This window comes from Pholcus phalangioides, unplaced genomic scaffold (genome assembly GCF_987345545.1).
Source record: "Pholcus phalangioides strain wild (caught in Gottingen) unplaced genomic scaffold, Ppha-v1.0 ptg000008l_1, whole genome shotgun sequence".
NCBI classification, from domain to species: domain Eukaryota; kingdom Metazoa; phylum Arthropoda; class Arachnida; order Araneae; family Pholcidae; genus Pholcus; species Pholcus phalangioides.
In genome coordinates this window covers 38,950,194-38,977,753 of record NW_028301601.1, presented here as the reverse complement: position 1 = coordinate 38,977,753, position 27,560 = coordinate 38,950,194, and the positions used below count along the sequence as shown (strand labels likewise).

The 27,560-nt window shown below is 38.7% G+C and overlaps 1 protein-coding gene across 1 annotated transcript in view; it reads right to left on the bottom strand.

Moving 5' to 3' along the window:
- Positions 1 to 344: 344 nt before the first annotated feature.
- The window catches only part of LOC149084271 (astacin-like metalloprotease toxin 5), a 66,415-nt gene continuing 39,199 nt past the window's right edge, over positions 345 to 27,560 (bottom strand). The window contains exons 4-6 of the mRNA XM_089234641.1: positions 11,170 to 11,284; positions 10,815 to 10,990; positions 345 to 913 (exon numbers count right to left, since the gene is read on the bottom strand). Of these exons, the coding sequence (XP_089090767.1) occupies positions 672 to 913; positions 10,815 to 10,990; positions 11,170 to 11,284 (533 nt within the window). The 3' untranslated portion in view covers positions 345 to 671. The remainder of the gene's footprint in view (positions 914 to 10,814; positions 10,991 to 11,169; positions 11,285 to 27,560) is intronic.

Below are 27,560 nucleotides of genomic sequence, written 5' to 3'. Positions count from 1 at the left end.
GAGTTGGTGTACGGTAAAGTAGTTATTATTAATGGATGTTCCGGTTTTTAACAACGGATTTGCAGGATTTCTCCCGATTTTGGTGACACCTCATGTGGCTACTCTACGCCAGGGTCGTCTTTAGTGTTGGCACATGAGGCTTTGCCCTCGGCCGATGCATAGGCTCAATCAAATCTTGTTTTTGATAATTTTTTTTTTTTATTCTGAACCCTCTATTTCATATAACTCGACATATTACCCCCCCCCCCACAGTAGCTTTTCCCCCTTACATTTTTAATAAAAGTTTGTTTTCATTTATTAATATTAGTCATAAATAGTCAAAGTTTGTTTTCGTGTGTTTTTTTGCATTTTAATTTATTGCACACTTTGCAGCATTCATAAATGAAAGGAATTGCATAACAGCCGGAACTTCTTATATTGGATGCGAAAAGCGAAAATCTTCTGAAAGAATATAAATGTTAATTTATCATTTGTGTTGCGTCAGCTGAATGTGTAACTGGGGTGTCGGTCATAATTCTGCGTTGTTTAAGTTTGATGTTAGGTCAAGAAATGCCATGAAAATATCAAGTATAACGAAGGATTGAAGTTCTCAATGTGGTTCCCGCATGTATGAAATGTGGGCCATGAAAGAATTATGTCCAGTTCCTTTCTGATGCTTGGTTATATCGCCTTTATTGGTTCGCTGTTTTGCATCCGTACATCTTGTTGATCCTCCAAGCGTCGCTCTTGCTGAGGTTGACTTTACTTACAACTTCTAGGAGTCTCACGCCGGGCTTCTTCGCAACCATAGTCTTCAGCGTCCCCTTTTCTTTGGAGAAAGTATATTCACCGTAAAGCATGATCGATGAATAATCGAATTCGTTCATCAGTATATTCTGACCCGGCTTCAACTTAAAAAACTGATCTGCCGATCCTACGGGATGAGTATTTTAAAAAAAAAAAAAAGCATTAATAACGCTATACATTAAATGAATACATACATGTGTGACCTTTTGCAGAGTAGGTTAAGGCGGTTTAGATATACCAAACGAACTCATATCTCTCTCCATCTTACGATAAGAACATAATCCGTAACAGTGCCAACTTGCGGAATCAAAAAACCTGCCCTGCATTATGTTCTTACTCTTAGAGTGACAAAATCAGTTTTCTGTTCAAAGTGACGTCTAGCCGCTTAAACAAACGAGAACAGCAATTGGCTGTAGCGACAGTATTGACGTCACATTTCGCATAAATATGGCGGATGAATCAGCTTGGGGTTTTCAGGTGCTCCAGTCTCTTCATGTACAAGCTTTTGGCTACAAATTCGGATGAATTTCGGATCTATTTGACGAACCGGTGATAAATCTGGTGACCTTGTCCTAACCTAACCGCACGTTAGAAAAGGAAGAAGTGGGGGGGGGGGGGGGAATAGAAGAGAGGGAAGAAAAATAAATAGGGAAATATGGCTCTGTTTTCTCAACGTACCCTACGTGCAAGTCTTGGGTGCGTATTTTAGGCTTACGCGCCCAAGGCTTGCACGTAGGGTACGTTGAGAACGTGTCCGGAAAATTCACCGCCAGCAATTCACCGACAACAATTCACCGCCGGAAAATTCACCGACCAACAATTCACCGCTAGGAAAATTCACCGACCGACAATTCACCGCCATGCAATTCACCACTAGGAAAATTCACCGACCCACAATTCACCGACAACAGTTTTAGTGCGAGTCAGTTAGCGAGGGAGTGAGCGATTGAGTTACTGAGTGAGTGAGTGACCCGGTGAGTGACTGAGTGACCGAGTGAGTAAGTGATTGAGCGAGTGATCGAGTGAGTAAGTGATTGAGCGAGTGATCGAGTGAGTAAGTGATTGAGCGAGTGATCGAGTGAGTAAGTGATTGAGCGAGTGACCGAGTCAGTGATTGAGTGACCAAGTGAGTAAGTAATTGAGCGAGTGACCGAGTCAGTGATTGAGTGACCAAGTGAGTAAGTAATTGAGCGAGTGATCGAGTCAGTGATTGAGCGAGCGAGTAAATTGGTTAGTGAGTGAGGGAGGGAGTGAGTGAGTGAATGTTCAGTAAGTGAGTGAGGGAGTGAGTGAATTGGTTAGTTAGTTAATTTTTTTAACGTAGTAGTGCCACAAATGATTAAAAAATCCGATTGTTCCGAAAACATATCCCTTCTCAATGAGTCTATATTACAATATTGATCTAATGTCATATTTATAGCTTCAGCTGTTTCGGCTCGGCATGATTTCAACGTTGATCCCCACTCTTATGACGCCCTTAGGTTGTCGAATATGGAAAAACCATTTCTTAGTGAGTAGTGAGTCTTTACGTCGTGAAAAAAACTATTCAAAAAATTTGATATATTTACAGCTTCGGCGGTTTTGGCTCGGCGATGATGAATCAGGCATGACATGTTATTTTATATACAGTACTAGGGGACTCTGCCCCCTCCCCTGCCATCTGTCAACACCCCCCCCCCCCTTTTCTATTCACAACATATCTTATTTATTTCGTCCCACTTCATCAGCGTGCTATGGAAAGGGACACGTGAAAGCACCAGCTTACTGAAGAAGCGAATTTTATAATAATAAAGCAACAAAAAACAAATGTGATTCATCAAGTAACCCCAGAAAACTTCCCCATGGGGGTCCCCAAACTCCAATTCGTTGAATTTTAGGGGGGTGGCCCTGACTGGATTTATCTCGGGCTACCGATGTGTTGCAAATTTTACAATGTTAAACAACAAAAACCAATGAGATTCATCCAGGGACACCCGAAATGAAACCTATCAACTTTTCCATGGGGCCCCGACCTGAAGGCTTGTCGGACATACCCCCTGTGAGTGGCCACGAAAATTTTTAATTTTTATCAATTTTAAAACGAATAAAATCCAGGGCCCACATCCAGTAACGGGGACCCCTTACGCAGATTTTTAGTGGGGCACACAGACACTGGATTTATCTCGGGCTTGTGCTGTTGAAAATTCTACAATGTTAAACAACAGAAAAGAATGAGATTCATCCAGTGCCCCCAAAATGGAACGGGACCCCTGACTCGGAAGCTAATCGGGCATCCCCTGTGAAGGCCACTGCAAATATTCATTTTACCAACGAATAAAATCCAGCCCCCCCCCCCCCCACGCAATTACCCGTGACCGAATACGCAAATTTTATGGGACCTGAGACTAGATATACATTGGGCTTCCGCTATCGCAAATTTGTCAATGTTAAACCAGCAAGAAAACAATGAGTTCCATCAAGGACCCCTGGAAATGAAACCTTTTAACTTCCCCATGAAGGTGTATGTGCAATCTCCCGGGTACCCCGACCCTGTATGTTGGGAGCACTGGTGATATATGTATATTTTACGTATACATACCTCTCGGCATGACCCCCACGATGGCAGGGCTGACGGAACGTTTCTTATCCTTTGTGATATTTTCACACTATAAATTAAGCACAGAGGGGCCCGTAAAAACGCTGGTTTGGGGGCCCGCCATCTATTTCAGCTTAGGGGACCTGCTGTAGGATGTGGGAACCTCTGGGTACATGCACATAACTTGGTCCCGATATATGCAAGAGTTAAATGAAAACTTGATCCCAAAATCGTAACCGACTTCCGTAACACAAAAACAATAACAGATTTCCATCACTCAAAAAACGTCACCGACTCCCGTAATAAAAAAATCGTCACTAATTTCCGTTGCATAGGAAGTATATATATACGTATATAGTAAATATAGAGTACATATAGATACGCACTAAGGCGGGATTTTTGAAAGTTCATCACGTGAAATCGCGGGTAACAGCTAGTTCAGCATAAAAAAAACCCATTGGCTACTGATGATCAGCGATGTTTTTTATAACATCAAAGTGATAACAGGAGATGATTTTAAGCATTTTTAGGGGGTTGATTCATCGCGTATCCACTTACTTTATTATCTTTTAATTCTGTTATTATCCCTTTTAACATTCCATTAGAAGTTTCTGAGTAAAACAGAGTTAATGGAATTTTGTTGAATATACTATCTTGTATTGGGCAACAGCGATTTGTAATTTATACAAATACAAGGCCACAACAGGCAAAACGCCCAGCGAGGTGGCTGAGAAAAAGATGCCCACAATAAATATGGATGTCATATATTTCAGAAATACAGCAACCCAAATCCGTATCATCTGAATTTCTTCTCATAAAGTCATTATTTAAACTTTCCGCCATATCTTTAGGATATGGCACTTACTCACTCAATAGATCACTCACTCACTAGATCGCTCACTCACTTACGGACTGACTTACTCGCTTATTGAATCAGTAACTCACTCACTCACTGAATCACTTACTCACTGGGTCACTCACTCAGTAACTCACTCACTCACTGAATCACTTACTCACTGGGTCACTCACTCAGTAACTCAATCGCTCATTCCCTCGCTAACTGACTTGCATAGAACTGTCGTCGGTGAATTTTCCGGCGGTGAATTGTTGGTCGGTGAATTTTCCTAGCGGTGAATTGCATGGCGGCGAATTGTTGGTCGGTGAATTTTCCTAGCGGTGAATTGCACGGCGGTGAATTGTTGGTCGGTGAATTGTCGGTCGGTGAATTTTCCTAGCGGTGAATTTTCCTAGCGGTGAATTGCATGGCGGTGAATTGTTGTCGGTGAATTTTCCGGCGGTGAATTGTTGGCGGTGAATTTTCCGTAAACCCGTGAGAAAACAGAGCCATATTTTCCTATTTATTTTTCTTCCCTCTACTTCTATCCCCCCCCCCCTACGTGTTTTCCTTCGCTCTTACGTGCATATGGTACGGAAAGAGATATTATATGTGGGGAAAAAATCACTAAGTATATAGAAGAAACGGGGAAATAAACAATTTCGTTTCATAGGGTTAAAATAAGGCTTCCCAATGGTGAGAAGAGAGGAAAGAAAACACAGAGAATGCATCGAATATACTCCACTGGCCTTTGGAGGAAATATTTCGTTCGTGACCGTAAAGGGGCTAGAATAGGTAACACTCATTTTCGCGATCTTGGACCGATGGGCAACCTCGATAATCCGAAAGTGGTTTATCTGAGAAGCAGATTAACTAGGATACAATCATTTTTAATACTCTGCAGAAAGTGAGAGCCGAAAATGAAATAATTGCTCAGATAATCTGAGGTTAAGGGAGATATTATTCTGTAAATTAAGATAAGTATTTATTGCTAAAAACTTCCTTAAACAGCGGTCTTTGAAAGCGAAAAATATAAGGAGAATAAAAGAAAAAAAACCACACAGTCCCTATGACTCGGGTGAAAGACCTTTGGTTTATTAGCGAACACACATACTGCTTTTCTAAGGGACGAAGTGATGATATATGGTATATGTCTCCCACTTGTTGATGCAGCAATAAAAGGTACAGATTGTATAGATGCTTCACCATTCTATTGTTCCGATCTATATATCTAACTTAGCCCCTATACATTACACAATATTTTTATGGATGATTATCTGCAGGTGCCTAAGGAAATTTTATCTTTGTATGCTGAGATGTCCTCATGATATGCACAGGTAGGATAACTTCTAAGGCTCTTAGCAACCTCCAGGAGCTGATGGAATAAGTGGAATACTGGAATTTAGTAAATAGAACCAAATTAAATGTTTCAAAGTGTGTTTTTATGTGGCTGACACATAGGGAGGTTCCACAAAGTTCTTACTTATTTACTGAACATCAAGCGATTGACCCAAGCATAGTGACAAAGTACTTAGGAGTATGCATAGACACTCGCCTAAATTGCAAGTATCATGTCGAGCAAGTGATAAACAAATCCCAAATTGCAATGGAAAGTCTCCTCCGTTTTTGCTACCCAAAGTCACATGTATCACTAAAGAACAAGATAATGTATGAACAAATTATCAGACCTGTTCTTACACATGGTGCACCGGCTTGGGCTTACGCTCAGAAAAGTAATATTTACAACCTCCAGAAACATCAAAATTATATTCTCAGGAGATTCACAGGTGCTCCAAAATACTTCAGACTAACCGACCTACACGCTGATCTCCAAATTCCATCCATCTAACAAATATATAAAGAAACTGGCTAAAAAGTACTTTGAGAAGCAAGATGCTTCAGAAGTGGATATTTTCAGCTCAGCATCTAACTACCCAGCTGAACAGAAATTAGCACAGCTAAGACCGAAGAATATCTTGGTTACAAATTTTAGAAAGGAATTTTAATTGTCATAGAACAAGCAATAATGGTTAATTATACTGAAGTTATGATTTGGAAAAGCAATAAAACTTTTTATTAATAATGTGCCACAGCATATAGTATAGATACTTATTACTACAAATAAATTTCATCAATTTTTTGTAAAGTGATGGAAATGTTAAGCACTACCAATCAATTTCATTTTTAACATGGTAGAGTGAGAATATTTTATGTAAATACAGTTACTCATAAAATTAATTATTGTAATGCTTGAAAGGTATATGATATGAACGCTTTGTGAATTATATAACCATTTGTTATGCGACCTATATCAGCATAGATTTCTTAATCTAATATAATTGTGAGATGTTCAAAAGTTGCATCGAATGGTTTTGATGGGATTGTGAGGAGTATTAATGTTCTGTGAATTCTAATGACCATTTGTAACCTTTCACTCTATTTTTCTATTTTTTTTTATTTTTTTTTTGATATATTTTTCAAATGTTTAAAAATCACATTGAATGGTAACATAATTGTTGGACTTTTCACGTATATACACATATCCATTTTTTCTCTAGATGGAAATATATTGTAAAATATGCTGTAAACTTATGTTGTAAAACATTGGTAATTTTAGCAATTTGTGGCACAGTTGGTCACTTTAGTGAAATTGAATTGTTTAATATTGTAGATATTGAGAATATATTTGCAATCTTTTCGAGATTTATTTTTGAAAGTATGTGTAATCTGATGTGGTAAAAGATGTTTTAATCCCTGAAAACTGTTGTGACAATGTAAATGAGTATACTGATATTGTTTTGTAGTAGTGAGAATATTTTATGTATAAAGGGTTATATATAATTTAAAAAAATCACCGATGGTTGTTTTTAAGCAACTATTTAACCATTGACTGATCAATATCTCTACCTGAGTAGCGAAACTAAGACGGAAAAGACGAGAGCTTAGTGCTCGGTACTTCGCACCAACTAGCAACGGCATGTTACGATCTATAGATGATATATGGCGCGATTTGTTCGATGGATCTCCGAAATATCGATATCTGTTAGCAACAGCAGTTGATACCGGTTTCGGTTTAGCGCACAGACGTGCGATTGGAGGAGAACTGGCGGAGGGTTGGAGAAAACATTCCTGAGGGTTGGAGAAAACATTCCTGAGGGTTGGAGAAAACATTCCTGAGGGTTGGAGAAAACATTCCTGAGGGTTACGCCCCTCCAGACAGTGGCGCCACAAACCTGGTACTATGAAATAGAAATTTGTAGAATATTATTTTTCTCGAAGTTTCGACCACAGCTATATAATAGAGTGATTCGATGAAAAGTGAGTTGTGATTGGACTTTGCAAGAAAGTTGTTAGCTCTCTCTCTGATTAGCTTGTAAATACGTGTAAACTACTGTTCTCTAAATAAATCTGTTTGTCCGTCGAACCGCTTTTTCTTTTGCTATCTCGAAGTCTTGTGGAAATTGGCCGGAACACAATAAATAAACTAAGTTTTATGTTTGTTTTCATTTACCCATAGGCGGAGATAGACTTGGAAATCTGGGGGGGGGGGCACGATGATGATGATGTCATTTATATATACGTATATGCATTAGATCAGTCGACTCCACCTTTGACGCTGGGGGGTGCATTGTCCCCCACGCCCCCGCCCGTATCTCCGCCCATGCATTTACCTCAATTTAAATTGAGATCTTTTAACATGAATATTTTCAAGATATACAGCAAATACTTATTTCACACAGGCAAAACGCATAAATGGATATGTTATTCGAAATATTTTATAGATTACTGTTATTATTACAAATAATTTTATATAGTTGTTGGCTTAATCGTGTGATCCTCACCATTAATTTATATCACGATAACGGATGTTCTAAGCTGTATCTTCCATGCACTTTATCGACGATTTGCCTTGTTCAAATATAGAAAAATCATTCAGATATGTTATTTTGTCTACTAGCACTAAAAAAGTGGCAAACTATTGTGAAGGAGAAAACACACATGTTTGAAACGCATTGTGTTTAGAAACCACGGTAACCAAAGTGAACAATCCAGAAGTCATTGTTAAGGCCTACCAACCATTGTTGCCCGATAGTTTTTCGCCCATTTGCTCAGCTCTGAAGAACTTTTGAAGTAATCTATCGTTCGAGTTGGAAAGTAATCTATCGATCGCTCTTATATTGGTATACAGTCAAACCTCTCTATCTCGAAACTGCTGGGACCGAAAAAAATTTCGAGATAGATAGTTTTCGAGAAATAGAACTTTTTTCAGTAAGAAAGGAAAACTACGCCAAAAGTGGTGAAAAATTCGATTAATAAAAGCTAAAAAATACCGTACTATATTTTATTACATACTAATGAAATTATTGGTTGAATTACACCCTCAATGCTCAATCACACTATATACAAACACACTAAAATACGTTAGATTTTTTTTTGTTCAATTCAATTTTATTTACATACCTTATTTAAAATAATCCGTAGTCTTAGTTTGATGCATTTTTTTTTCTCATTGAGCGTTCACAATTACATCTATACTAGCAGAAAAGAAGCTGCAAATATTTCGAGCCCTATCTTTTCAGTTTGCTCCAGAAAATTACACATCGTTTTTACACAGCTTTTTCACTATTATTTTTTCTATTATAATTCATCTGGAGAGTATTTTCTCATCCTAGTTGGCTTAATAATATTGGTATCCCTCAAGGCGCTGCAAGTTTGTAGTAACTTGTTCGTTTCCACAAAATCAGAAAATTTCTGACGAATTATTAGAGAGAGAGAGTGTGTGTGTGTGTGTAAACACTTAAAGCTAGAAATTTCATTTTCCGATTTTGTAATAATATACATATATATAGACCCACCCAGAATATATATTAAGTGTTAAATATTTTTCACTCGTATTTTGTGACAATATTTTATTTTTTGTGTTTTATGACTTAAAATCATGAATTTTCTCCACTCTGTTACGAACACAAAAATATCGCTGTAAAAAAATTATTATTGTTTCTGCTGTTTTTATCTATTAAAGTAATGAAATCAATTTATTTCTTACATACAAGATATACAGAAGACTGGATGTTGTGAAGATATTTATTATTTGAGATGTTAATTTTTTTTAAGGAAGGAAAAACTCATCTCTGCCTCTACCGAGAGTTATAGGAGAAATTAGGAGAATTATAGGGAGTTATATTTTTCGCTTTCAAAGACCGCTGTTTAATGAAGTTTTCAGCAATAAATACTTAATTTACAGAATAATATCTCCCTTAACCTCAGATTATCTGAGCAATTATTTCATTTTCTGCTCTCACTTTCTGCAGAGTATTAAAAATGATTGTATCCTAGTTAATCTGCTTCTCAGATAAACCACTTTCGGATTATCGAGGTTGCCCATCGGTCCAAGATCGCGAAAATGAGTGTTACCTATTCTAGCCCCTTTACGGTCACGAACGAAATATTTCGTCCAAAGGCCAGTGGAGTATATTCGATGCATTCTCCGTGTTTTCTTTCCTCTCTTCTCACCATTGGGAAGCCTTATTTTAACCCTATGAAACGAAATGAAGAGCGACATTCATGTCATATATTTCTTACATATATGCTAAAAACACAGTTCAAATTTTTTTTTTACTTTTTTTCTATCGTTTTGATGGTTTTTCGTGATTTTTTCAAAATAGCACATAGAAAAGCTTATTTTTTACACACATTCATTCACTTAAAATCAAAACTTTTCATTTCTGACAGGCAATGGGTTAGTAATTTATAATTTAACATCTTAGTTTGAAGTGTTCTTAAATTTTTCTGCCAGTGAACTGCGAAAACGATTCCGTAACATATTGGACATCATTGTAACAGAATGCACAGAAATGTTTAACTGAGAGAAAGATATCTCAAATATTCTAAATAGGACATGCAAATACACTTTTAATTATATGCAAAATGAAACTCCTCTTATAACCTTTGAAAAGCGTCCACCCTATGACCAAATTCTAAAAACACGCACCCTATCCCTCATAGTTTGAATTTTAGTCTGGTAAAATTATTAAAATCTGGTCAAAGAGGACACTGGACTTGCTCAGTTGTATATTATATCATCAGGAGGATTTTTATTTTATTTCAAAGTTTTTGTTGAAATTGAATAGTAATTTGAGGTTGGTATAAATCTCGCATTTAGGCCTCTTACATTGGTGATCCAGAGTGGACTAGCGGGGATGGTGGGGGGGGGGGATTGCTCCTGGAAACAAAAAGGAAGGAAGATAATGCTTTTTAAAATAAAATACAGAATGTAATGTCACATAACGACCTCTCATACTATTTTGTTTTTATAAAATGCCTCTTATGACACATCTCTCTCGATCTGTGCCTGGCAGTAATTTCAACAATTTGTACTACTTTACTTTCACATTGTACTAAAAAAATAACATGATGTGGTAAAGGATTTAAATTGAATCAAATCTTAAAAACCTTTTGACTAAGAAAAAATTTGCTTTAAATCAGTTTCCATTCTGTTGCATTGCTTGAGGTTTTGGAAAATGTAACAGAGTGGACAAATTAGCCTCAACTATTCATGATAAATTTAAATAATAATTAATAATTCCTCACGGAAACTTATTTATTTCAGTAACGAACCTTCTTTAATATTATCCCAGTATATGATGAGGTAGTCGTCTCTGTCGGACCTGTTCTGTTCGTGGTAGAAGCCCAAGGCGTGGGCGATTTCATGGATCATTGTTCCCATCCGTTCGCAACCGACTCCTATGGAGATGGGTTGAGCACCGCCAGTTTTTCCGACGTGTGAATAGCACCTGAAAATAACAAAAGTCTCGTTTACCGCGGCTTGAACAATTGCAGTCTCGACAAAGTGAATCAGATGAAAACCATTCAATAATAACTGATAGAACGTTCTCCGTAGAGGATAAAAAAAAAGGCTGACAAGAATCACGTTAGAACAAAAATAAATCAAAGGCGACCGTTTCCTTCTTACCCCTTGCCTTTGATGAATCGAACATAATCAGTTTCGTTGGTCCTCTTGACGAATCGGATGCAAGTGTCCCTCTTATAATAATAGAATGCACCAGAGAAAAGCGATCCAAGCGTCCCTTTTAAAATATTAGAATTAGAATTTATGTAAGTATTCAATGTTAGGATATACAGAAATATTTTAGCAGGGCTGTACGCAACTATTCGGAGATGGCCATTGTACTTTCTCCACTTACGAGATATCTCGTCTAACCTGATGCTTTGTATTTCGGCAATGCCGAGATGTATCGTTTCCTTGAAAGCCTCTTATTTCAGCGAGGACAAGAACAGAGATTTTATTTTGTAATAAAATGCACTTCTCAATCGAAGAACATGCTTTTCATCACCCCCCCCCCCCCCCGCAGATGTCTCCCTGCTCTGTCAGTGGACAGGAAGACAATTATTGGTATATTTTAATAACAAGAATGAGGAGATGGTGTTGCAAATCAATCTTTTTTCTTCCCTTTGTGTGGGCCCAAAATAGTGGGCCCCTAGTAATACAACCTAGGGGCACCCAGTGCAAAAACAGTAGTCAGTGGACCCCCCCCCCCCCCCAGGCGTGGTTCCAGAGTGATGTGTCAGAGGAGGCCATTTTTGCTATTCAATACTGTCCCGTATTTTACGGGACAGGTTCATTCTACCATATTATCAGACTCTTTGTGTGGTGATCGTCCCCATAACCCCCTCCCCCTCTTGGTTCGAGATTAGGGACGAAGAAGTCGGAAAAGCTTTCTTCCTAGAATAGGATCACTGCTATTTAACTTGTTAACAAGCATAAAAAAACCCCAACTTGTTTGATTTAATTAAGAGATTATTTAAAAACATTAAAAAAGTCAAACATCACACATTTATGCAGGATACTTATCACAAAGGATCTATCTTTTCATACTTATTTTAATTGAATTTTATGGTAAAATACGTGTATATAGTGCACGCATCCCGTACGGGCTAAACTGATAATAAAAGTGGTTAATTTTAACTAGATCTCATTTTCGTAAGGCCCCTCACTCTTGAAGCCCCCTCTGGGTGGGTCCATGCGTTAAAACGGCATTGGAAAGGGTTTTTTTTTATCTCTGTAGATTTTATTTTTAATCGCAGGGACTTCGGCTTTAATTTCAATGATAACGCGCAATTCTTGAAGTTTGAGCTGAACATCCCTCAAGTTAAAAAAGTAATATCTAAAGTGAACCCGCACGTTTGTGCATACAGGGTCTAGAAGGATTACGCATAATCACCGGTAAAAGTGATAAATGTTGCGAAATTTATCAAACTTACCAAGACGATTGGTGATTATGCATTACCAATATGCTTTACCGATTCAACGCATTTACCGTAACATACATTTAACTCTCTTTCCCTACTATATCCGGCCCGTCATGCAGACTACCAGATCCGGTCGAATTAAGGGGGGGATAGGCATTTCACACTCTTTTATTCCTTGGGCGGGACACAGTGACGGATTGTTGACGGGTTTCTTGTCGGAGAAACAGGGTTATTTTACAACTACAGTTACTTATGAAAGAATGACTATTGACAATGACAATACCTCAGATTAAGGTGACTATATAAGGATTCGTTATTCTAGTGGCTATACCTCAGATGAGCTTTGAGAAAGACGTGTGGTTACTATTTTTTGAAATTTCGCCAACATTCTGATTTTCACTGAAAGTTTATTTCGTTTTCTTTGAAACTAGTAAAAGATCTGTTATCTAGCTATAGGTTTGATTAGTAATCGAAGAATTCTTGTCGCTGTACAATAGAAAAAAAATAACATTAATTTTAATATACCAGAATATCTTAATTTCTTTTTGTAATTAAAAAAATTTTATTTTCGGGCATTTTTTATGAAACACTCAATGAATGTCTAAATTCAGATGTACTATACATCGGACCCATTAGATTTTGAAGGAATCAATGTCGAAAAATACAACTAAATATTGTTGTCACTGTCGTTATTGTTAATTAACTTACGTACAATTTCAAATGATTTCTAAAACTAAGATTACCAAAAGTTCGATCTTTCCATATTTTTTCTAGCTGTTTGTGTTTTTCTAGCAAAACATACGCACACCAAAAAAAATAAGAAGTTTCCGTCAAAAAAGTAATTAAATATCGGTAAAAAACAGATAAATTTTTATTTTTTATTTTTGTGGATTTAGTTCGAATTCTATATCCAACTGCAGTGGTTCTTAAACTTTTGTCACTCGTGGCCATGCCCCCCCCCCCCCACATTCTGGAGTAGGATGGCAAGGAACTCCTGCAGGCCCCCAGCACAGACTTTCACGGGCCTTCTTATGATTAATTTATGCGAGAAAAAAACAAAAAAAAAATTAAGAATCATCCCGGACGCCAAGGCTGGTGCCCTGTCAGCTCTACCCTTGTGGGGGTCATGCTCGTGCCTCCCTTGCCCTGTTCATAGTTCATCTGTGGCTCTCAAAATAGTTTAGTATAGATATTGCACATCCATAAAAGGAGCACTTCAAAGCATAAATAGGCACACACATACACATCAGTATTTTCAGCTCGTCGTGACGGGTGTTTGCAACACCCCGAGGAGCCACAACGCACACTTTGAGAAACACTGTCCTTCCGGCTTAAAATTAGTGATAAGAAAACTAGAATAGATTTTGATAAACACCACTCCTTGCCTCCAACATTTTCAGCTTCTGATCCACTTGACAGAGAGGTGTAGATGCTTGAAGAATTCGCTATCACAAAGTGGACGATAGATGTATGAGAAAATAATTGAGGGCTTTTATACAGGCGAGTTCCAAGAAAAATTGGCCTGGCCTATACTATCCCAATACATATATGCTTACAACAATAGCAGAATTTGGGTTGTGGCTCTCACATACGTGTGCTGTTTATTACTATGTTGCTTTGTGGCGTGTTTGGACATCTCTTTTCATTTTTAGCTCTCATTCTGTTTGTATCAAAACCAGCAGGGCTGGATTAAGGAGAATATTCGCCCCTGGGCAGGGGCTGGATTCTCCCCTTGTCCTTTGCGAGGTTTTTCTCCTTAAGCCCAGTGCCGTCTTAAGGCATTGGCCCACCCCGGCACGGCCCGGGGGCCTTAAGCGAAGAGGGGCCTCACAAAAATGAAATCTGGTTGAAATTTTCGAGATTTTTTTTGGTAGGGCCTGAGGAAAATCAATTGGCCCGGGGGACCATGATACTCTTGAGACGGCCCTGCTTAAGCCCGCTGTTTGTCCTTAAAGCTTTTAATGACACAAAACTCGCTGTTAGAGAAGCAGTTCTTTTGACACATCCGAGGCCCTATTCCCCAATCGCACTCGTGACAGATGTCAGCAACATAGCTATTGGCTCAGTGGTACAACAACGCGTCAATGATAGCTGACAGCCGCTCGGGTTTTTTCCCGCAAACTGAGTGATACCGAAAAGCGATACAGTGCTTATGACCGCGAACTCTTGGCAATTTTTGCATCGATCATTCACTTTCGATATTTTCTGGAGGGTAAACCTTCAGCCGACAAGCTTTCTCCTAGACAAATTAATCAGTTGAATCTAATTGCTCAGTTTACAACTGATATTCGTCGTATCGAGGGAAAACGCAATGTGGTAGCGGATGCTCTCACGCGAGCAGGAGTTGATCTACTTTTTCCTTCTTCCATGAATTACGACCTCATCGCCGAAGCACAGAAGAATGACCTTGAACTGAAGCAGTTGCTCGGCGGAAATATACCATCTTCACTCGTTCTTCAACAGCTCTCTTTCCCATAAGGAAAAACACAACTTTTTTTCGATACCTCTACGTCTAAACCACGGCCGCATATCCCTTAACAATATCATTTGGAAGTGTTCAAAATTATTCATCAACCTGCGCATCCGAGTGTTAAATCCACCGTTAAAATTATCACCAAAAGATATATATGTATGGCCGAACATGAGAAAAGACATCCTAAATTGGGCTCAAGAGTGCATCGCCTGTCGAGGTCAAAAATTCATCGTCATATCAGCCCTCATATTGGACAGTTCGTAGCTCCATCCCGACGATTTAGTCACATGCACATCGACATAGTGGGCCCACTTCCATTATCAGAAGGTTTTCGATACTGCCTCATTTGCGTAGATCGCTTTTGAAGATGGCTCGAAGCAATTCCTATAGCAGATGTTACTGCTGAGACTGTTAATAAGGCTTTCATACATAGTTGGGTTGCATGGGTTGGAGTACCAGACGTGATCGTTACCGATCAAAGCCGACAATTTCAGAGTGATCTATTCCGATCTCGGCAAACTACTGGGGAACAAACAAAATCATTCCACTCCATATCATCCGGAAGCGAATAGTGCCGTTGAAAGGTGGCATCGCGTCCTTAGAGCTGCGATCAAGTGCCATTCCTCAACAGATTGGGTGGCAGTATTGCCAATCGTTCTTCTAGGACTAAGAGCGGCATACAAGCCAGAACTGGAATGCTCCACATCTGAACTGGTATATGCAGGGCCGTCTTAAGAGCATCATGGGCTCCCGCTCCAAATGATTCTTCTGAGGCCCTACGTGGTGAATTCTCAGAAATTCCAACCACATTTCATTGTTGTGAGGCCCCTTTTCTCTAGAGGCCCCCGGGCCGTGCACGGGTGGGCCCATGTGTTCAGACGGCACTGGGTATGTGGTGAACCTATTAAACTCTCTGAGGAGTTCTTCTCAGCTTCAAACACCGATATCAATGAGAAACAGTTGCTCACTGAGTTACAACACTTTTCAAAAATTCGACCTTTGTTCCAGCGTCTCACCATAATAAATCCATTAAGAACTTGATCATTCCACTCATGTTTTCCTTCGCAATGATGCTGTCAAGAAGCCGTTGCAGTGCCCATATGATGGCCCTTATGAAGTGGTCGCAAAGCGCAATAACACCATCAATATAACCATCAAATACAAAGGAAGAAACGTATGTGTGAACATTGCACGAGTGAACCAGCGCACATTGCCACTAACAGTGACAGTACAAACAGTGATGGCGCGGTATCCCGGTCGATAAGATACTCGCCTAAAGTACCAAAGGATGTTTAGAGGGGTCGCGAGTTCGATACCCGGTTCGTCTTTTCAGAAAACTTTCCTGACACAGGGGTACAACAAAAAAACAGCGACTTGACCGCAGCAAAAAATTGCTACCGCAGGGAGTCCCCCATCGAGGGGTTAGCGCACCAACATCTCGATGAGTATAAAAAACAAGCCTACCGTTTGGAATCGTCAATAAATTGTAGGTCCCGGTCTAATTAGCCCTCGTGTTCAGAAAATAACAGTGGTGCGACAAAAATGATCAAATGATCAGATCAAACAGTGAACCCATTGTGACTCTCGTTACGGCAGGGCAAGTCGACCCCGATTCGCCTCATTTTATAAATGCATGTATAATTCTGTCTTTTGTGTGTGTGTGTATATATATATATATATATATTTCTTTTGTTGTCAATAATTAGTTCGTGCGATCCGCACTGGACGGGGGTACTGTGGTGCTGCGATCGTTAAGAGGAAGCACGCGCTTCCGGGGAAAAAAAAAATAATTCATTGGTCTTGCTATCCGAGCTCGACACAAGGTTGTATCACCATCGTATGAATAAATTTCTCGTTACCTATTTTGTTGTTTTGTGAAATAACATACCTTTTAAACAATAGAAAAAATACAAAAACATGCCTACCTATCTTAATAACTGTTATATATTGAGCAAGAGAGGGTGGTGCATGTTTTGTAAACAAATTGAAATGGAAAAACGAAAGTACAAATAAATTTTATGGGACTTTATTACATTGATTACCATAAAAAAAACTTGAATGTAACGTATATAATACAGTATTATTAGCAGTTCTTGTTATTCTCTGCGTCCGAAAAGGTTGTCATGACGTTGTGATTGAAGGATCGGGCTCTGCTTTTGAAACTTTTTCACAAGAGCGGTGACTGTGTAGAATTTCTTTAATGCAAATTAAAGGGTATTAGTAGCGGCTCTGGTCCGAGGTCTGCAAACGGTCTAAAGATGACAGCATAGCAGGAAACGTCAAGCAGTGCTTTGGGAACGTGCATTGCTCGGGGAATTGGCTGAACTTTAGACATGCCTGTCAGCACGGTTCGTAAAACTTTACGAAACATCCTGCAATACATAAAAACTTACGCATGTTCAAGAGTTGTTTCCTGCGGACCTGCCAATACGAGAACAGTGCACCCTGCTATTTCTTGCTCCGATGGAATTGGACCATGCATGGCCATGGAATATTTTGTAGACAGATAAAGCCCATTTCCATCTCCAAGGTTCTGTCAATACACAAAATTGCAGGATATGGGCAGGAGAGAATCCGTTCCAAATGCAACCATTGCCTCTTCATTCTCCAAAGGTCACTTTGTGGTGCGCGTTTGCGACAGCGTGTATCGTTGGCCCTTTCTTTTTCGAGGAGATGGGTCCTTCGGGTCCTGTAAACTGTACCTTCAACGGTATGAATCTCTTTCGCGCAACACCAGCTCATTTCAGTACTGCAACAGAGCGGATGTGTGGATAGCACAATTTTCATGCACGATGGCGCTCCTCCGCATATTGCAATACCAGTTAATCAACTGTTGAATCTCCGTTTTGGCAATGACAGAGTTATCAGTCGCCATTTTCCAACAGTTTGGGCGCCACGATCACCTGACCTGAACCCTTGTGACTTCTGGCTGTGGGGTCATCTAAAAAATGTTGTGTACAGTGGTCCGACTGCGAACTTAGCTGAATTGAAAAACCGCATTACGCAACATATTCACAACTTTACCCCTGGTACACTTCGATCTGTTGTGGAACATGCTGTTCTGCGCTCTCGGCTCATAGGAGAAAACGGTGGACAACATATTGAACAATTTTTAAGTATCAGCTAATTTACCACAGCCTTTTCCTGATGGTTTCATCACTGTTTGCTTTTCTACGATTTTCCTTACGGTCACGTCTTTTAATTTGCATCATCTTATGATGGGTACAGCTCCACCTATCGGTCAATTTTTTTCTTTTGCCAGACAAAATCCCATTGCTGCATGTATATTCAGGTGAAATATCAGGTCAGGTCAATCTGACCAACGGTTCTTTTTTACAGCCTTTTAAAAAATGAACTTTAATTATAATCACACTGTATTCAGGAAACAGGGAAAATTCAACTGTTGTCACACACAGTCCGCCGTTCCTTCCTCATCGGGCTGACTTTTTCTTAATTAACTAAGTATTAAACCAATTAGTAATTCTCAAGATTCGATAAACATTTTTACATACATTGCGTTGTGTCTGACATATAAAAACCTAATTAACATACAGTAACCCAGGAATTAAACGCACGGAGGCAAGTTAAAGTATAAAACATTTCTTTAATTTATGAATATCGATTGCAATCATTAACCTTAAGAAAGATGTATCCTATATCCATTTAAGAATAATATATATTACCATACCCGACAGGTGAGTCAAGGTATTACCTTATGCATCTGAGAACATGTAACATCCTGATTATTTACTAGACATTCAGGTCACAGGAAAACGCACTGCCTTCACTCGGCACACCGGCACTTCTTACACACTACACTACGGCACTCCGGTTTTTTTCATATTCCGCAACTCAAATTTCGAGGAACCTCAACTCTCCATTAGAATCTCACTCTTACATATCACCTTCTATTCTCCCGTTCTCCAAAACCAATCTCCCAATTACATCTCACTTTCTATATCCTTTCATCATCGGGCCTCCTGATTTTACATCCTCTTCGGCTCCTCCCTAGAACCCAGGATTCGCTCCGTCTTGTAATTTTTCTTTTCGTGCTACATTTTAATTTGAGGCCTCCAGCAAGGACAATACGATTGGACTTTCGCCTGACCATTCCGGAGAAGATCTGTGCTATTCATCCCTAATCAATTTCGCCGCTTCCAAAATAATCAGAACGCCTACGTGCACCGGTTACCTTCATATCAATACCTAAGGCGACCTCCATGTTACATGCAGAGCACAAGTGCTGTAATGGGCAATGCCGCTTTGTATTTATATTTCCTATCTTATATCCATTTCTAAGCGAGCAATATCCTTACCATTAATTAATTTCAACATTTCATTATTCTCGCTCTCTATAACTTCTCCACACCTACGCCTCAGGAATCGAATCTCATTCCGTGACAGCTCCTATTCATGTATTTTAGAAAAACACCTTTCTCCTGTAACCAAGCCTTGAGCATGCCAGGTGACGGTTGCACACCCGTGTGAAAGTCGCACCAACAGTTTGCTTAAGGGTAACCTATGCATGAAAATTTGATCTCTTTCTAATATATATTCTCACTCTTCAATACCCTCTCTTTCTTTTCACAAGTCGCGTTCAAATTGCATTTTCTTTTCAGTGAAGGTTCCGAATCTATTGACATCCACTATTCATGTATTTTGCATCTTACATTCTTATTTCATAGCTTCATATCTTGCCAGATGAGTTGTGCTTCATGGGCAGTTGGCCTAAAGCACGTTCTTCCTTTCTTACATAATCTTTTATCACTCGTGGCCGCCCTGCACGTGTTCTTTACAACTACCCCAAGCCAAGTTACCAAACACCAAGTCTCAATACCACACCTGTTACCTAGTCACCTTTCAAATATACCTAGTCATCTTTTAAATACAAATCATCCTTAAACAATTACCCATTTAAATAAATTAACAATTTTTACAATTTTAACTAATTAACTTTATATTAAAATAATTTACGAATAATTATAAGTGGACCGGACCCGCTCATACTGTTCCTGCGGGGAATCGAACCCACGTCCTTTCATTTTCCGTTCAAACGCCCTGAACCACTAGACTACAGAGGCAACGAATATCTCGATCTTCACTGGGAGCTCGTTTGCACTGAACGGGACCGTATGTGGACGGTCGGACCTAACTCAGGCCAAAGCTCACAATTGCTAACAATGCCACCAGATGGCGACTTATCCGAGGATGATGTCACTCTCCGCTATCCATGAGAAGGTTTTTAACAGCAAGCTGATGCGAAGATATATTTAATAACAATAATATACTTTATTTGCTTATGGGGGCCAGACTCATGCAAGGATGGCATACAAAAAATAAAATATGCAAGTAATAAATTACAAATCATTAGAATACCAGTCGTAGGACATAGAACACACACATACACTTCAATTTAAAAAATTCAGGAACTTCATAATATCATTAAAAAAATATAACAATTTTTCAATTCGATATTCAGAGAGGTGCGAAATTTTAAAAATTAGGATTGCGGAAAATACACGATTTTAACAAGACAGCTCTCTGCAAATTAAACAATGGGCATTCAAAAATAATATGGAATACATCAAAGGAATGACTAAAGTTATAGTTACATTTAGGGCATTTCTCACCAGGACCAAGTATGACACATCCGCTTGGCACACGTAAAAAACCACTATCCGTCCCAATCCGAAAAATCAAGCGTTTCCAGGATATGGGTATATTAAAAAACAGATAATTTTCTGGTGTAATGCTGAAAAATGTTTCATTGTAGTAAGCGTATTTAGTTGATTTAAAAATTGATGAAAGATCGTTTTGAATTGTCTATGTAATAATGGTAGGAAAATATTTTTTGAGCGCCGCCGGTGCGCGACCTGCAGATCCCAAACGAACGGGAGTCCCATTGTATATAGCAAATTCAAAATATCAAAATCCAGTTATTACCCCCCCCCCCTTATGCAGTGGAGGGCGTTTTAAAAGGGCATTGTAACACATCTTGGGGAGTCTGCTATCTGGGAGCATTAAAATTTTATAGTAGAAAAAAGAGGGTATTTTTTAGAAGAGAAATTAATATTGGACGTCTGTGTATGTGTGTGGTTGATTCAAGTCTGAGAATATAGCCGGGGCAATATCTGGACGTAGCGAATAATTTACGGAGAAACAAATCTTGCACTTTTTCAATGTGTAACCAGTGATCCAGTAACCAGATTAGCGCTGCATAATTTATAACAAACCTTGACAAAGAATCAAATAGTCTTAATGCCACAGGAACAGATGAGTTGTGTGAATTACCGAGTATCTGAATAACTCCACCCGCAGCCACCTTAGCTTTGGCCACAACACGATTAGTATTTCTCCGGAAAGAACCCGAGCATGAAAAAATAATACCTAAATATAAGAGTTATACTCGTTCACAATTTCAAAATTTTCGCCCTCCCACTTAAAATAGTCTCCACAAACCAATTTGCCGCTTTTTCTGAAAATCATTATTTTAGTTTTGTTCAAATGCGCCCGTAACTTTAGTTTCCCAAAGTACCGAGCAAGTAAGTTAATTTTTTTCTGAAGAGATGCGGCATTTTTTGCAAATAACAAAATATCATCCTCGTAAAGTAGGCTGTGTAGTTCATTTTTATGGTCAAGACCTGAAACTTCGAAACTAAAGATATTGTCAAGGTCTGCTATGAACAAGGCACAAATGAGTGGGGAGCACGGATCCCCCTGCAAAACACCGTTAGTTATGTCTATTGAGCTTGTAAGGCCTTTACTTGATCTTATCTTAGCTTTAGCATTGTCAAAAAGACCACAGAAGATGGTCAAAAAGTTGGAGTTCACACCAAGTGAGTAGAGTTTACTAATGAGCGGTCCAAGGAGCCAAATGCCTGAGATAGATCAACAAAACATGTGTAGAGTTTATCCTTTTACTGACGTGTGTGCAACTGGATAAGGGAGTTTAAAGTGAAGATATATGGTCAAGGCACCTCCTACCCCTCCGAAATGCGCATTGGTTTTCCGGCAAGATACTGTTGCGATCGGACCAAAGCTCCAGTCTCTTGGCCAATATGGAAGAGAAAATACGTTCCATAGAGTTTAAAAGAAACACAGGTCTATAGTTATGCGGAAGGTTTCTATCACCTTTTTTAAAAAATGGGACTTACAATGACCTCGGTCCATGCTGTGGGACATATACCAGTAGACATAATATTGTTAAAAAGGCATACAATTTTTTCTAAAATAATTTCCGGGGAGTTTACGATGAATTCATTGAGTATTCCATCACTTCCAGGCGACTTCTTTAATTTTAAATTGCACACTACTAATTTCATCTCTGTGATTGATATATCTGAGTGTAGAAATGGGTCATTTCTGTTCATTGAGAATGAGAGTCGAGTGATTGAGGTTGTTTCTTTTGAAAAAACTGATTCAAGGTTATTGAACCATTCATCTACCGTGATATCGGCACCAGGGGCTCTTTTTTTCCAAAAGACATTTATAAAATCCCAAAAGTCCTTGCCGTTAGAGAAAGATATTTTATCTCTCAAGTGTTTTGGAAAAAAGCGGTCTTCTTGAGTTTACAAATGTTATGATAGTATTTTTTAACCCTGGAAAGAGCCTGAAAGTTCTGGCTCTGGCGAAAATTGCGAGTCTCTTTCAGAAGTGCACGTTCAGCCAAGACCCAATCTTTGTCAAACCACATTGCTCTCCGGAAATTGGGCGATCGACTCTTTTTGACAATTAAATCACACTTCAATTGCAACGTCATTGAAAATTTTTACCAGATTATCGTACAAGTGATTACTCGAGCTCTCAAGTTGAGACAGAACGAGCTCAGATAAGATTTGAATAGAGGTGCCCTCTCAGGGACCCAACGATATTTTTTAGAGAACATATCAGGGAATTGAGGAGCCATAACATTTCCACACTTAAAAAACTCACCTGTAATGGGAGATGATCTAATTCAGTCCAATCTAGTACATTAAAATCATTAATTTCTGATTGTGCAAATTCCTCCGTTGAGAATACATAATCCACTATACTCGATCCATTTACGGACGAGTACGTGAATTTGCCTTCCTTATCCCCGTGAAAATTACCGTTAAAAAGTAGCCAATTATTTTGAATACAGCTGTTAATAAAAAATTTTCCGCGTTTGTTAATTTCTCCGTCCTGGCTTTGGAGTATATTGATGATTTCTGGTTGAGCACCAAGATATCCGAGATCCGCAACGTGCGTTAAGATCACCACCCACCAAGAAATTTGAACCCAAATATGATTTTCACAAGATATCAATGACTCAGAAAGGTGGTATATATAGTAAACCTATCACCAACTGGCCACGATTGAGCAAGAGAGGGGTGTTATTCAATTTCACAAATATTGAAAATTCATTTTTAAGTAAAATCCTCAGGGTTCCTAATATATATCCACGTTTCAGATAAATCGAATATGTCATACCCGACCAGACGAGTGACGAATTCTTGATCACATAGTTTAGAAAGAAGACCGCAAACATTCCAAAACAAGATAGTTTGAAAGTTCGTATGACAAGCCTGGACGATCGGAAATTCAGGTGGTCGCAAATTCAGCAATCGAGATCGATCGGGGTCCGGTCCCGATGATTCTCACGCTATAGTCTCGGCTCGGGCGGTTGGTTTTTCTAGTTTAACAAGACAGCCGGAGCTCATATCGTATGTGTACCAAACACTGTCTATCCGTAGTGCTATGGCGTCAATAGCCATCGCTATCAGATGAAGCGGGAGAGGTCCAATTTCCAGCCCAATATAATATAATAATAAGAGAAAAGGGAAAAGGGGACTTGAGCCATTTAAATTGTACAAAACATGCTCTTTCGCCTTCATCAACACTCCTTAATTTTATGGCCACTTACTTAAGGGGCCTACACACGTTCAGTTATGCCTGCACAGTTATACCTGTACAGGCATAACTGCGCAGGCATAACTGAACGGTTCGATGCATCCACACCATTCAGTTATACCTGTGCAGGCGAAGCTTCTGGAACCGGTTCTAGGCAATCTGTGGGGATATTTTCGTTCTTCGATATCTGTCTTCGAGGTCTTTTGATCAGTTCGAATTTTTTCACATAGTCTACAAAGTTCGGAATTTTCTAGTATGATTTCCACAGATGATGCTTTGGGTGTAGTTGGATTGGTTATGGCACCGGAAGTTATTGACTCAAAGAAAAGAAAAAAACGGGTAACGTGGTGCAAAGATTGGTGAATGATCGCTATAACGTGAGGTTGTTGTAACGAGCGTCAACTGTCTACGAAAACAAGCATCGTTTCTCCTCTGAATATACGGATAAGGGATACATGCTCCTCCAGCATCGTTTGATAGCATTTTTTTCCCGCGATAGCGTCGATTTAAAAAAAAAAAAATTTGACTTGGAAAATGTTTATGGTAACTCACGTAGTGTTTTTCTTTGAAAGAAAACAATGCATTTTTCGCGCGACCTCTTAAGATTAATTCAAGTCAATTCGAAATTGACTTATGGTATGTATATTAATAGTATTACTCAATATATGATATAATTATATTATCAATCGTATATCTCTCTCTCTCTCTCTCAGAATTTTTCGATTGTTTTCTTACGTTTAAAACTAGCGTAATTTCATCTGAATTTTTTCTTTCAATGTTTGAGCTGAAAGTTGAAATTCGTTGCAATCTGACGAGATGTGCTCAAAAAACAAATTCAATGAGATTCATTAAGAATTACATGTAAAAGAAAATAATAAATTTATTATTTTCCCGTGAGTGATTTTTGTCCCGTTGATGCTTGCTGGTTTTCGGTCAAGAAAGGAGTGGGAATCCGGCGTTTGAAATTGCAAACAATTGCAAACATTAACTGACTCGTATAAACACCTGCTTGATTTCTAGGAATCTTGATTTCTAAAGGAACTACATGTGAAAGAATACTAAAATAATCTGACGTTATATACGGGGCCTCTAAAATCTCCAAGAACCCTGGTTAAAAACCTCTTCCCTAAATAATCAATAAACAATTAATAGTCATAGCACATTATTTAAATACAAAGTTTGTGTGTTTCGGTGCATAATTTCGGGCAAATTTATTGAAAAGAGTGATTTCAGAAACAAAATTGCGAATTTTAACAGTGGTCGAAATATTTCTAAAATTTTATTTCGATTTTTTTATTCGATATGAAATTGTAAGAAAATATCGTGAAAATTAGGCCATTAGAAGATTTTCTTCTAATTAAATGGAATCCCTCTCCAAAACATGTTATTCAGTTATTATTGTTTTATTACATTATCAGTGAAAAAAGAAGAGGGAAGAAAGTAGGGCGAATATAAGAAAGCGGGGAAAAATAACTGCACAGTTATACCTGATGGCCCATACACACGCTCAGTTATACCTGCGCAGGCATAACTGCACAGTTATACCGAATCGAAAAACCATTCCCTTCAGGTCGCCTGCGCAGGTCAACTGACGGCCCCTACACACGCTCAGTTATGCCTGCACAGTTGGACTGTACAGGCATAACTGCGCAGGTATAACTGAGCGTGTGTAGGGGCCTTTAAAGGGCCCCTTCAAAGTTTGCGTAATAGCCGCTCCGTATTCTTCTTTTCTCTCTCTCTCCCCTATACACTGAAGCCTATTGTCCATTGTATTGCCACCTGCAGGCAATTGACTTTATTTCTGACTTTCTTGCTTCCTCTCTACTTTTCTTTTCCTTCTTTTTTGTACAACTCCCCCCCCCCCCCCACAGAAAACATCTTCCTCCCATATGCTTCGAAATATCGTAGGGTGTGAACCTTGACCAATGATGTCAATTTTAATACTATTTGTACCTACGTAATCCTCATCAGCCAATGGAAGGATCTTTCTTTGAAGCCGGACTACCAATTAGAAATAGGGGGTTGGTACCCCTCAAAACTTTACTTTTTGGAATCTTTGAAAAAAAAATTAAAGCAGATTGATTAGTGCAAGCTAGAAATCAAGTTGGAAAAAAAAATGTAGAAAGAGTAGAATTTTTTTAAACACATTTCAACTGTAGCATCAGGAGCAGCGATCATCCGTGATGAAAGGGATGGAGGAAAAGGTAGGAAAGAAATTCTTACCACAATTCTAGTAAATTATAGACGTTTAGTTAAAACCTAAATTAGGAGGAATTAACAGGGGGCAGATGGCGAAATTAGGTATAAAGAGTGATTAAAAGAGAGTTATTCCAACATCAAGTTAAAATTATTATAATTGAACATACAGTATTTGTATTTATGTATTATGCAGAATTTGATATCGTGGAAATGGAATTTTCTAATTGACTTTTATTTTGTGTAAATATAACTCGTTCTTTTCATATGATCATTTGATTAAATATTAATGCTAATGAAAATTAACTGATTCTTTCTTTCATGAGTCATCGTTTTATTCTAAATGTATATTGGACCACTAGGAGCCTGGGCTAATCTATAATTATATATATATATATATATTCTTCCAGTGGTTCGATATAACAGTAGAGTATCCATTTTGAGGTGAGCATTCTTTCCATCTTGTATTGCCTCGATGAGATGGCGACGAATCGCTCTCGTGTTGAAACAGTAATCTTCGGTGACGGACACTTCCCTAGCACTGTTGGCACCTGGACATCGGTTTTTCCGCGCTTCACGAAATCTTTGAAGAATACGATTTTTATCCTCACGACACATCAACTTCACAATAATTGGAATGCGGGTTCGTTTGCCTTCATGAGATGGAGGATACGCAGTCTCAATCAAGACTGATTTAGAATTGCTGATCAACAAATCCTTTTCGGTAGTCTCTGAATGCTGCAATACATTGATCAGAAGAACTATTTGATTGAATGTTTATACAACAATATACACTGTATATACACAATGTATATACACTGGTGTAAGAAATCAAGAGAATTTGCAGATTTGGTCGATTATCTCTAGAACTAATGTACCGATTTTAATGAAATTTGATATGTACATACAATACAAAACAAATAATCATTCAATAACTGTGTGTAATACACACGCATGATCGTGCGTAACACTCGTTGGAGTCGAAAGGTATGAAACAGCGGTTGCAGAATAAACAAAAAAATGGATTAATAGATGGGTTAATAGGGGGTATGGTCCCCTCTCTTACAGATATACAGGTCTCGCAGCGTGATTTCATATTTGAAATAAGGCAGTTTATCATTTCCGGTGATCGGACCAAGTTTTTTCGAGGTTTGAAAATTGAGACCAGTGGGGTTTTGGCTTCCGACAGAGGATCCTCTCCAACACTTTCCGTTAATTTCGACTGCTTTTCTTGCGGGGCATGGAAGGGGGTCCGAGATTTTGTTCCACACCTGCTCTTATCAATAAAATTTAGACCAGCCAGGTGCTCAAAAAACTATCCAAAACGTTAGCAGTATGGAGTCGCCGCCGATTAGTGCTATCAAACTTCAATCTCCGGCATGATGAGAGCAGTAGAGCCTCATAAATCTGCGTATTCTGGGGCATATCCAGCCCTATGTGTGACATACTTGGAGCAAGCTTAACATGATCGGCAATACAAGTGAAAAAAAACAGTAATAAAATCAAATAAAAATTTCGCAGAGATATCACGGAGCACAAAAAACGTACATGAT